Raw genomic sequence first — 13,115 nt, forward strand, 5'->3', positions numbered from 1 at the left:
ATGATGAGGTCTGGTGTCGATGAAGATGACTGCGCCATTACTTTTCTAGCTCAACGGTCCCTGATGTTTTTTTTGGACCAGAACGAAGCCCAGGCCTCACAGTCTCGACTCTTGTGCTCTGGAGATAAGCACAGATTGCAAACCTCATGAAGATCGGTGTGAGGGAATTTGTGTCCACACCGAGGGCAGTTCTTGAAGGGTGTTCTTTCCATGAGCTAAAGGCCCAATGGTGCAGTTGGGCCCGACGGCCCCGACGAACGCTGAAATCGAGAAGTGAAGCCTTTCTTCGACGCAGGTAACCGGAATCACAATCGAAGACGATGCCGATGATATTATGAATGATTTATGAATTCGAAAACAGATCGGTAACGGGACAGAACGATGACCACATCCGAGCCCGATGGCGGAAAAAAACAATCTGAAGATGGAGTCGATGCCCATGCGCATTACGATCTAAGGGAGGAGTCATCCAACAGACAAAGACTCTTCCAAGACAACAACAAAGTGTAATCATCCGGGCCCACCACCAGATAGTGATCTAATGCAATAGTGTGTGGTCTGTAGCCCATATGCCTCGAACATTTTGTTTGAAAAATTTGTGTATTTCCAATGAAGATTTGTTTTTGCAAACTGTATTCTAGTATCAATGCTTGATTAAAGGTAAACCTTGCAATACATACTATTAACCCTATTTACTTTACTAAGTCTTTTAAAGGTAGTTCTGATGAACTTAAAATGTATATTCATCATTCATCATTTGTAGATACCGCTCTCATTTGTCAGTGCTTCTGGTGGTTAGGATGCGTTGTACGCTTGAAGCCTTTTCCACAATTAGTGCACTCGTCGGGTGTCTCTCCTGTATGTGCATTTCCAAGGATACTAGGATACCATTTCAGACTACACAGAATTCACATTCAGATCATGGACCTGGTTTCTCAATGCCATGTGATCTCACTTCCTCACACTTATTCTGGCTTTTAAAATACACGTCTATATCGAAGCCTTTCTCTGAGTTTCTCGACTCACAGGTGATTTCACCAGGGTACATTTCTTGGTGATCGCCATCTCCCTGTACCGTGAAGGTAGGTACATCTTCCATGCTGTCATAGCTTTTAGAATTTAGCAGTGTGTCCTTTTGGCTTTGTAACAGTTTTGCATTCTTTGGGCTGCTCTTATCATCACCTGGTTTCTCAATGCCATGTGATCTCTCATGAATGACAAAGTTTGCTCTAAAACTGAAGCATTTTCCACATTCAGTGCATTTGTACGGCTTTATACCTGTATGCTTTTTCTTGTGACTGAAAAGGTATCCGGTGTGGCTGAATCTTTTACCACAATCATTACACTGATAAGGTTTTTCACCTGTATGTTTTCTCTTGTGTACTGTAAGCATTTCCTTTCGAGTGAAACTCTTATCACATTCGGTACATGCATATCTTATTCCAGTATGGATGGTCTGGTGCCTTGTAAGGCTTCCCTTCTGGCTGAAAGTTTTTGCACATACATTGCAGGCATACGCCCCTACAACTGTGTGCCCAACTTCCTCACACTTATTCTGGCTCTTAAAATACACGTCTATATTGAAGCCTTTCTCTGAGTTTCTCGACGCACAGGGGATTTCACCAAGGTACATTTCTTGGTCATCGTCATCTCCCTGTACCGTGAAGGTATGCACATCTTCCATGCTGTCGTAGCTTTTAGAATTTAGCAGTGTGTCCTTTTGGCTTTGTAAGAGTTTTGCATTCTTTGGGCTGCTCTTATCATCTTCATCATCATCATTATAGCTGCCTGACCCCTCCACATTGGATGTTCTGTGACGTACATTAGAATGTATTGCATTATCAGAAACAATTTTAATTACAGGTAGTTCTTCATTCAGCGTTCCTCTCTTCGAGCTCTGGAACATGTCTGTGCTGGATTGTCCTGATGCAATGTCGGGAGTTTCTTCTGTGGCGCTTTTCAAACTGTATCTGTATTTTCTTTTAGTCTTCCTGCTTCTCTCACCTGAGGGTTTAAAGCATGTTGTATTAATGTTCCAGGTCTATTCACATCACTAATTTCTGTTTTTTAAATAACATTTGCTAATCGTACTGAATCTGAACTGCTACTAATTGTTCATTCACACAGCAAGGGGCTACAAACCTTTCTGCACAGCCTGGGAAAGTGTTGCAAAGACAGTCCATGGTGCCTCTTGCTTCTGCCCCTCCCACCCGCAGATGGGCCAAATGGCTTTCTGCGCCTCAGTCCTTTCTGCTCCATCCAACCCTCATTGGTCTAGACTTGTGAGAAAGTTTTAAATAATTGTAGTTCCAAGTATGGAGAGGCAGCTCATCAAATGTAAGGACACCTTCTAAAATACAGACTGGCACTACAGAGCCTCGAACTACGAGCTGATAGCTGGAACACTGAACATACACAAGGAAGCTTTAGAAGTTGGTCCTATTGCTACTTTATAACTGAAGTTTTAAGTGTAAAATCCATAGTAAGGTGATGGGCACTGTTGTGGTCGGATGTACATTTATACAAACATGGAAAGGCTCGTAGTAACCACATAAGACTTCAGAATACAGAGGATAGAGACAAGTTTTGCAAACTTTGGAACACCACTAAAATGCATGCTGCAGATCTAAAGGTTCTTCATTCAATGAACAGTCTTCACTTCTATAAAGAGGTTAGAAGGTCACTGGGCTGGTGTGGTGGGGGACAGAGATCTCCCAATATAAGTAAATAAGACACAAAAATGAAAGGGCACATTCTGTTATGATGTCCAACTGTTTAAGTCAGACTTTAGAAGAGCCCCTGCAATTAATCCAGTCCCAAACGTAGCCATCAATAGATGGTGGACACGACGGACATTACTTAAACGCAACACAAGACTTAGTCAGCTGAGACACAAAATTCAAGGCATTGGGAAGTCAATACTTTACGCCCCTATGTCTCAACAGGTCTATAAAATCGCCCAGAACAAATATCACAAACTCTGTAAGCAGGCACGAGTAAACTTTGTAGCTGCAACCATTTCCAATGCGGCAAATTGCTCTAAAACTCTTTTTAACACGGTAAAAGAACTAGCCGGCTCCAAAACTGTAATGCAACCTCCTGCACTGACTCTGTTAAAATGCGAGGAGTTAGCCTCCTTTTTCATCTTCAAAGTTGACAAAATCTATCAAGACATAGTACTGAAACAGGAATCACATCCCTCCCTTACCCATCCCTCACCACCCCTGCTTGATTTGTCACATGTTTCCACAAATAAAGTGGACGTTTCCAAGGACACAGATCACTCTTTAAAGGCATGGCCTCACAAAAGATAGCTTAATTTTACTCCTAAAGAACATCAAATCTGGTTCTCCAAAAGATCCTCTACCGCTGTCTATACTTAAACAGTTAAACACCTCAGCAATATCGGTGATTACTCAACTTCTTAATGCTTCAATAAAGTAATCCACCATCCCACCTACATGGAAACATGCTATGATACACCCCCTGCTTAAAAAAGCGAACACAGATCCAGAATTGTCCAGTAACTACCGTCCCATTTCTTTGCTCCCTATACTATCTAAAATCTTAGAAAAACATATTCATGCTCATTTAACACAGTATGCTACAACACACCATCTTCTTCATTCCTCTCAATCAGGTTTCAGAGCGAGCTTTTCCACTGAAATCACCCTACTTGGGGTTACAGAAGGCATTCGTCACCATCTGGACAACGGAGAAACAGTGGCGCTCATTCTTGGATTTGAACGCCGTTTTCGATACGGTATCCCACACGGTGCTCATAAACACACTCAAATCACAGGGTATTGGAGGGTCTGCTCTTAACTGGCTCACTGCCTTCCTCTCCAACCGTACTTTCCAAGTTTTTACCACGATGCTTGTTCTGAAGTCCACTTTTCTGCCCATGGAGTGCCACAGGGATCCATCCTCAGCCCTCTATTGTTCACTCTTTATGTAAGACCACTGACTGAGTTGGCTGAGAAATCCTGTTTATCCATGTTCTCCTATGCCGATGGTTTGAACTTTTTCAAATTAAATGGAGAGAAAACAGAGGTACTGGTGTTAGGAAAACAGAAAGACCTCTGGAGCCAGCAACATTGGCCAAGCAAAATGGGTGCTCTTCCATCTCCTACACCACAAGTGCGTAACTTAGGTAGCACAATAGAGTAGAGTGATGTGGCTCAATGATTAGAGGCGGCAGACCTGTAAGCAGAGAACGGCCTGGGACCAGGGTTCAATTCCCGACGCGGCAGGGTCTTGGACCAGGGTCAACGGACTCGATAATTCTCGCCTCAGTGCCTACTCTAACCAGGGAACACACTCGGTAACTCTGGGCATTAAGCTTGCCTCATCTCTACAACGGCCCCCCACAGACGCCGGGGATGCCTGGTTTCACCCTGGAGATACCCAGAAAAAGGGACCATCTCACCGGGAAAACCAGGACGGGTTCCCCAGCGGTCTACAGCGCCAGGACACTCGGGTAGAGTAACAGTGCGCTTTACAAGTATCCCACATCACATCACAATAGATGAGGCCCTTAGTATGCATCCGCAATCAGTCAAAGTCGCAGCTACCTGCTTCATCATTATTAAATGGCTGAGGAAAATCTGTTAGATGCTACCAGAAGCGACAAGAAAAACCGTGGTTACCACCTTAATTACATCTAGACTTGACTATGGAAACGTGTCTATGTTGGATACAACAAATCGGTAATCCATAGACTGCAGATGGCTCAAAATGCCGCAGTCAGACTTCTATGTGGAGACACTAAGACCATGTCTACTTCAACTCACAGACGCAAACTTCACTGGCTAAAAATAGAGAGTCGTATAAAATTCAAGACACTTTCATATATGCACAAAATTAAATCCAGAAATGTTCCAAGTTACCGGCTTGATCTGGCTAAGCCCTATATTCCTTCTCAGAATCTTCGATCAGCCACTCAAGGTAGGTTTATTGTTCCAAAGTTTAGACTAGCCTGGATAGGCGGCAAATCCTTTTCATATTTGGGTCCCTTACACTGGAATTCCCTTCCCATCGCTCTCCGCAATGAGAAACTATATAAGTGTCCGCAAGTCACTAAAAACTTGGCTGTTTGACAAATAAAATACGCTATGTCCACCTCGCCTCGACCTGCTATATGCGCCGGGAAACCCTTGTTGGGTAGCTGATGCGCTTTAGAAATTTCAAAACAAAACTATCTTCTAGTGCCAGCTCAGCAAGAACACATGTCTCACTTGATCATATTACAGGATCAAACAAAGCATTTCTTGGCCTTTTGAAGAACTTCCAAATTGCTCTAACACAGACATCAACTAAATCACCAGGAGCAAAGAGTCAGGGATGCACACTTGTAGCTAAGGATATAGCATAAGTTCCTGTAGTTACAAAAGGAAGAGTCAATGAAGAAGGATCTTGCTCATAGCTGGATGAGTTCTGAAAACTGAAAAGGACTGAGCCAGAAGTAAGCAAACAGAATCCATGTACACATACAGTGGCGGCTGGTGACATTTGAAAGTGGTGAGGCGTAACATTATTGCCGAACTGCACTATGGCATGCGAGCGTAGCGAGCGACCCCGAACAACTTAAGGGCGGTTCTCCCCCCAAGACAATTTTGAAATAAAGAGTGGACAAATGGTTCATTTTCAAGCAGACTTGAGGAAGCATGGAGGTTAATAAAGCAATACGATTGAAATATTTATCATTTAAGAAATTGCCAATTTTTAGGAGTTATGGAGGACAATATTTGCGTATTTCACCAGCAGAATGTTATAAGAAATGTGCACCAGACAAGTCAGACGGAATAGAGAATGTGAGAACAGCCACAACCGGGATTTTGAATTTTGCTGCGCTCCATTCACCCCTTCCTCAATGAGGGAGACACCATTTGTCAAAGGAAGTCAGAGCACTAGGCGTTGTTGTGTGTTATGTCATAGATAGTATTCGTTTCTGGAAAATAGTTATATTTTGTTATGTGCTGTACCGGTGACCATTATTAGTTTAAAGTAATATAAACTTGCTGGCAGTGTACATTAAATATTAGTTAATGTGCATGCATGTGCCCATGCCTGCATGCAAGACCAGTTGCTGCATATCTGCCCTGTCCCTGTTCTTCCATCTCACACAGTCTGCTCTAGGGGCTTGTGTTAGCCACTTGCATCTATGATTTCTTTGCTGTTTCCTGTGACTGGCAGCCAGGGGGCACGCTCCAGCTAGGCCCAGACATCAGAGACCTACCCTGGGATATTCTAGAACTGCACTGTAGACAAGGTTTGTGAGATTTCATGTACAAAAAAGTCTCAGAGCCATGTAGTTTGCTAACCCTTTGATAACATAACAGCACTTCCATGCCACTTATTCGTACCTCAGCCTATTTCAACAGTACAAATTAGACAGCATCGTCTACACCACATGGTTCCAAGCCATGCAATTGGCTAAGTGTTTGCCCTCAGTGGCACATCCTTTTCACCTTTTCCACAAATGTTGCAGTACACCAGCAATACAATACACAACAGACAACGCCTGACTAAACGGTTCCCAGCAACATTCATGTACATCCTTGCATCGATGTAGCAATCACCCAGAAGAGGAGAACTTAAAGCTCGCACGTCAATCTGCCCATAGCATTGAGTCAAAGCCACATAAAGGAGAAGGGTGCCTCGAAGCAGAATAATGACCAAATCCAAGAACTGGACAATGGAACACCCCAAAAAAGCAAAAGCAGCAACAATGTCCGCGGTCACACACATCTCTGCACATCATTCTCCGCTCCACACTGAACCGTGTCAGACCCAGCCGGCTATTGGCCTGCGTGAGCCATCTTCACAATATGTCGATCACTATGTACCACCTAGTACATACTAGACACAAAAGAGACCTCCCGATTGTCGATTATACTGAAACTGCTCTAGAACAATATATAGATATCAATAAAGGTGTCTTCCCCTATTTAGGTACTGTTGTGAATAGTAAACTGATACGTAGATTAACCAGAACACTTGAAGCAGTAGTGATTGAGACTACTTCTGCTCTAAGTAACTTAACCGAAGAGCAATCCTTTATGAGAATTGTCGTGCTCCAGAATCGTCTCGTCCTTGACGTCATACTGGCCGATAGGGGCGGGGCCTGTAGAGTCATCGGATCTAGTTGCTGCATTTTCATTCCTAATAACGCGCCGTCTGTTTATTCAGCTATAACCAGACTCCATAAAATTGCCCATATGTTACACCAAGATCCAGGCACCTGGACATGGTCCGGTTGGTTCTGGAATATAATTTCCGCCTGGGGATGGAAAGTATTGTCATTTCTGGGTATTGCAGTAGCGATCATATTCAGTTGCTGCCTCTGTATACAATGTGGCCCTGCGATTTGCGGCATTTGTGCTACCTCTTGTATTCCTAGTCCCAAGTCCCGTTCTAAATCCCGTTCCAAGAAAATTCGAGACGAGCAAATGATACTGTATGAAATGATAGATGGTATCATGAATATTGATGTTTCCTGATGGAAACGTAGTGACAAGGAGGGAATGTGGAAAAGTAAATTTTGCCATGTTCTGTGTCCCTACGTGTCCTCCATCTTATGTTATGTGTGCATGATTAATATGCATATGTATTCCCCATGTTTGATTAAAGACGCAATTATAGTTGTGTCCATCTCTAGTATGCCAGTTTCCAGTTCTCGTGAAAGCTATGAATATCAGGCCTATGTAAAGTTACGTTGCCACGTTTCTCAGTGTACACGTTATTTCATTGAAAAGTCCCCGTTTCTAGGCCTCAAAAAGGCCCGGACACCAGATTCAGCTCCTGTCTCCTGAACCCTCGCTGAGGAGCGATACAGCCCCCACCTGTATCCTTGACCCTTCACTTACTTCCTGCCTCACAGTGCCCGGCTCAGCCTGGCTCTGCCTGTTAGTCTGCCAAGAGTATGTTATGATTCTAGTTATCAGTCCAGCCCTCCTTCTCTGCATTCCTAAGCTACTGAATCGCATCAATAGTTTCCGTCATTGTCTAGCCTTTACGTCTCCATGTAAGAGAAATACTGCATTTAATGGTCATTTCATATTCTTCATCACGCACTACATGTAGAATAATGCATGCTCCAGTCTTAGAGTCCGTTAGCCTCTCCCCTCCTGACTCTTAGTTTATATCAACATGTCCTCTAAATATCAGATACTAGATAGGGTTTAGGTACATGTCGCCCTGACTCTCCAGACTTCAGTCTCTACTCCTAGCACAGAGTTCATAGCCCCCAGCTTCTCCTAGTAACACGTCATTGTCAGTTTGCGCGCACCATTAGGTTAGAGGTCCCGGCTCCTTAGGTAGCCCCCTCCATGTTTCCGCCCCATTCATGACATATTCTGTTACGTTTACATCACATGTCTATGTACACGCCTCTTGTTACACCTACTTTCACCCTTATCTTTCGCGACTGCTATTGACCACACCCACTGCTCCGCCTACTGTATTCATTGTAATGCAACTATTTTAATATATATGCTTGTGTACTGTTATTAAAATGTTACGCCGATCCTGATCCTGCCCCCGGCAGCGCTGCCATCCCATTCCTGTGCAGGTTGTCCTGTTCCTGTCCTTTATGCTGTATTAAACCTGCAAACTCCTACTACCTCGAATCTTGACTCTTTTTTATTGAGCTATCTGTTATTACTATGTCCAGTAAAACCTAGATCCGGTATTATTTATTTATATACCACATAATGGCGCCCGAATAGGGACTTGCCCTTTCCCCACGCGCCGGTGAAGCCACGCCGGCCCCCTGACCCTCTGCAGCCGTGACGGAACCATACCGTGCACGTGCAGATATTTCTGCTTCAAGTATCCCTCAGGCCCACGGAGGAGACGGAGGTGGCGGTCCAGCATCCAGACGAGGCGGTGGAGGAACGCGGCGAGTCCCGACCAGAGCCCAAGCCGAGAGTCCAAGGTCCGAGGTATCCGGAGGCCCACCCGTAACTGGAGTCCGAAGTTCGTCCGTCCGGCGTCGAAGCAGTCCAGTCCAGTCCGAGGCCTTCCGTTCTTGCTGCCCGGTGAGTACCGTTGCTGGGGTAGTATCTAGACAGGGTCAATCTAATTGTCTCTGGTCCGTGGGGTTTGGTGGTACACAGATCCCAAAACGAAGTGCCCACTTCGGTGTATGCGGGTCCTGACGTGTCTCTTTATGAGACCGGTAAGTTTCGTACTGTTTTAGCAGTGCATCTAGTTTCTGTTCTAGTCAGTCCTGTTCTCGAGGAAATTCATGTATTCTGTTTCCAGTATTCCAGGTAGTATTCTGTTCGAACTGTTATTTTAAGTATTCTTCATGTATTTTAATGTCGTGGTACGAAAGTGGAGTAATTATCGTGTTCATTGTGTATTGTATTGTGTCTAGATTAACAGTTCAGTCATGCCGTTATTTTCCAGACTACGTCAGTTAAGAACTAGAAAAGGTCTGTTAGAAGAAGCAGTTCCTGTCCCGCCTAGGGACAGTCCAGGTCATTTTATGTATCAGAAGCATGGCATAAGTGCCATATTATATCTAGATTTATGGGTAGAGTATACCAAACAGTTAGAAGAAAAGTATAGATGGCCCGTATCGGGTACATGGGATGCCGAGTGCATCATGCGAGTAGAAGAAGCATAATGGAAAAAGAAAGCCAGACAGTCACAGAAAGATGCCATCGAGTTATGGCGCAAAGAATCTCATAAAAGAACCGAAAAAGAAATCAGAAGGTCAGAATTAAGTAGAGAATCCTTAGAACGAGCCCAAGAAAGGGAACTAATCGAGATAGGTGAACGAGTCAAAACTGAACAGTCAGATAGACAGAGGCATGCCCTCATTAAGGGTATGTATCCTCTTCTTGCCGAGGGCTTGCCAAAAGCGACCCCGGAGGCATCCAGTAATTTTCCGCCACCATTAGTTCCGACTAAGCTACGTCACAAACCGACCGCAGCTGATATTTTCATCTCGTCCTATTTGGACGACATAGTCCCGGAATATGCAAATCCTGTTCCGCCAGTCCCTGTAAATCAGGCAATTCCTGCTCCCCCAGACACCGGGGCACCCTTTGCAGTACCCGCTACGGTACCCCCGGTTCAGCCCACATTACAACTTCCCACTCTGCCAGCACGAAGAGTATCAGTCGACGATTCCAGCATAGGGGCCGCAGGAGGAGGTCCTCCAGGTACCCCGCCACCACACCAACGTAGAACGTTGGCCGAGTTACATGAATGTGCGTTACAACGTACGCCCAAATTTAAGTCCGTTGCAGATATCCGACGAGCTCTTACTGAATGCCGCTATGATCCGGTTGCAGGTGATGATAGTACAGTAATATATTCCATCCGTGTAAGACGGGTGACCGGGTATTTAGACACCCTACCAGATATGAAAGGAGATCTAGACAGAATATATCGTTTCATCCGAACAGGGGATGATCCAGAAAGTATTGGTGAAGCCATGTCTCAAAGGAAAGCTGAGATCCAGCTCATGATATTAAAGTTTCTGATTAATTGTTTAATAAGGGAACAAGATTATCCGACCAAAGATCCGGCCGAAATGAGAATCCTGACAAGGTGGAGTGATAATATAGCCGAGGGTAAGCACAAGACTATCAGTAGTATAGAGAGTATGTACAAGAGAATTCGTAAAGAAATAATAAAGTTACATGAACAACGTAAAGCAGCACAAGTAAGCGAGAAAGAGAATGACTCTTCTACTGAAGAGGTAGAGGACGAGAATCCCGCCAGAATAGCGTATGTAGGAAAATCTAGATTTCCAGACCGACATTCACGTCTAGACTACAAGAAAACTGTTCCTCATCCAGCACCAGAACAAGGTTCACTAGAACAAGTATTTCAAGCTACCGATCACATTTTGAAGTCACGAATCGGTTACAGTGAGTTAAGTACTATGCATGAACAAGAACTAGTCCGATCAGCAGTCCGATGGATTACTGATTCTACCACTTTTCCAGACGAAATAGTGGCACAAATGTTTCTGAAATTGCCCCCAGCCGAGCAACGACTGGTGGGTATGTATATGATCCAACACCTCATTACATTGTATGAGGGTCAACATTCTGATCCAGGTCCGTTACACGATGTCCTGAACGAGTTACTCCAGTATAGATGGAAAGGTTTAGGTACCGATTTAATTAGTGTCATTCTAGAACAGCGCCACAAATATAGAACGTTCCTGAACCCGCATTTTGTTCATGTCTCACCCCCAGAAAGTAAACCCTTTTACATAGATAGACAGAATCCGTTACTAGAAGTACACCCAGTCAGGACAACAGATGGTGAAATGCAACGAGTGTTTGTTTACACTCCGATTACCAAGATGGAACTCTTAGAGATGAAGAAATTAATTCCCTGTCATGACAAAGATCCAGCAGGGTTCCACCGAGAATTAAAGGACATGCTCCGTATGGGAGAATACACGTATCCAGATATAATTAAAATGCTAAAAGTCTTATTGCCCGCAGTGGTATACGAGAAACTCAAGGAAAAAGATTGGGAGGTGGGAGAGAAAAAGATTGATTGGGCAGTTCTAGAAGCTGAAGATAAGATACGAGTACCAGGTACCGGTCTTGGAGAGAAATGTAAAGAATTACCAGAACTGTTAATACAAGTTTTGCCCAGATTATTAGCAACTAAAAAGGAAGACTGGGATGCAATCTCAGCCTGTAAACAGAAACAAGACGAAGACACTAGTGATTTTTATTCTAGATTTGAAAAATGTTTTATTATAAACAGTGGCCTCAAGACAAGTAGCGAGTCATACCCTCATCTTTTTGTTACTAAATTAGTCGAGAATTCAAGTCCACAAGTTAAGAATCGAGTTTTGAAAGTCGAAAGTACCTGGCAAGCTAATACCCCGTCCCAAATGTTACAGATGCTTCAGTATCACCAGAATAGAATCAGAGAAGAGCAAGATCACGAGAGAAAACGTATGAAAGACACGAAAATGAAAGTACTAGTTGCACAATCTGTTCCTCAAGACAGTCAGAAGAGGGGTCCGAATCAAGCCAGTCATCCTGCAGCTCCCTTTAAAGGGACATGCAATTATTGTAAACAGCCAGGTCATTTCATAAACGAGTGTGCAGTTCTGAAACACAATATAGCTACTGGTAAGACTAAAGAAAGACCACGTCCGCCTAGACAAGAACAAGTTTCACAGACTTCTCAGTCACAGAATGCACAACAGACAGTTCCAGCACCGCAGCCTATTGCTGCAACACAGCATGTTACACAGCAGATGTACCAGTATGCACAATCTGAGTATCCAGAGTATCAGCCATATTCATGAAACAGCCTAGAGAGGGAGGTAGGCTTGCCTCTCATCGAGATTCCTGTAGATCAAGAAGGTCCCTATGTTCATAGTCAAGTACTAGGGAAAGACAGAAAGTTTCTGATTGATATAGGGGCAAGTAGGACCACCATTAGTCACGCCGAAGTTCCAGGGGCTCCGCTCTCAGGCTCTAGAAATGTTTCCCTTGGATTTTCAGGAAAGCCTATTGTAAACGAGATATCTAAGCCAGTTACTCTAGAAGTAGGTCCATTGTCCCGCACTACTGATCTGTTACTTACAAAGTCGTGTCCAGAAAATCTGTTAGGCATTAAAACACTGAAAGAATTAGGTGCAGTTATTTGCTGCTCCCCAGAGGGAATACGCCTGTTTCTACGTGACTTCAAGGGTCACTATGTATTACGAGATTTTGATCCGAGATTGTCTAATGTTCCGCAGCATCTATGGGCGCAAGGTCCAACTGATGTAGGTTATATGCAAATCACACCCCATCGTGTGACTCTCAAGCCAGGTGTAGTGTTACCACGAATCAGACAGTACAGACTGCCACCTGAGGCTGTAGCAGCCTTATCTAAAATTATTGACGAGCTCATCGCTCAAGGAGTAGTTGTAGAAACTGACTCCAATGTATGTAATTCTCCGATCATTCCAGTCATGAAACGTACTGATCCAAATGCACCCCCAGTATATCGATTAGTGATTGATCTTCGAGAACTCAACAAATGTATTATTCCCCAGTACCCAGTTGTCCCAGATATTTCTTCCCTATTGACAGCCATTGATTCCGAAGCCTCATTTTTTACAGTCATAGACC

At 44.0% G+C, this 13,115-nt stretch overlaps 1 protein-coding gene across 1 annotated transcript in view; it reads right to left on the reverse strand.

Annotated features, from left to right (window-relative positions):
• Positions 1-616: 616 nt before the first annotated feature.
• LOC144822045 (uncharacterized) overlaps positions 617-13,115 on the reverse strand; it is a 121,808-nt gene continuing 109,309 nt past the window's right edge. The window contains exon 8 of the mRNA XM_078679113.1: positions 617-2,004. Within this exon, the coding sequence (XP_078535239.1) occupies positions 920-2,004 (1,085 nt within the window). The 3' untranslated portion in view covers positions 617-919. The remainder of the gene's footprint in view (positions 2,005-13,115) is intronic.

Source organism: Lissotriton helveticus, chromosome 3_1 (assembly GCF_964261635.1).
Source record: "Lissotriton helveticus chromosome 3_1, aLisHel1.1, whole genome shotgun sequence".
Lineage (NCBI taxonomy): Eukaryota > Metazoa > Chordata > Amphibia > Caudata > Salamandridae > Lissotriton > Lissotriton helveticus.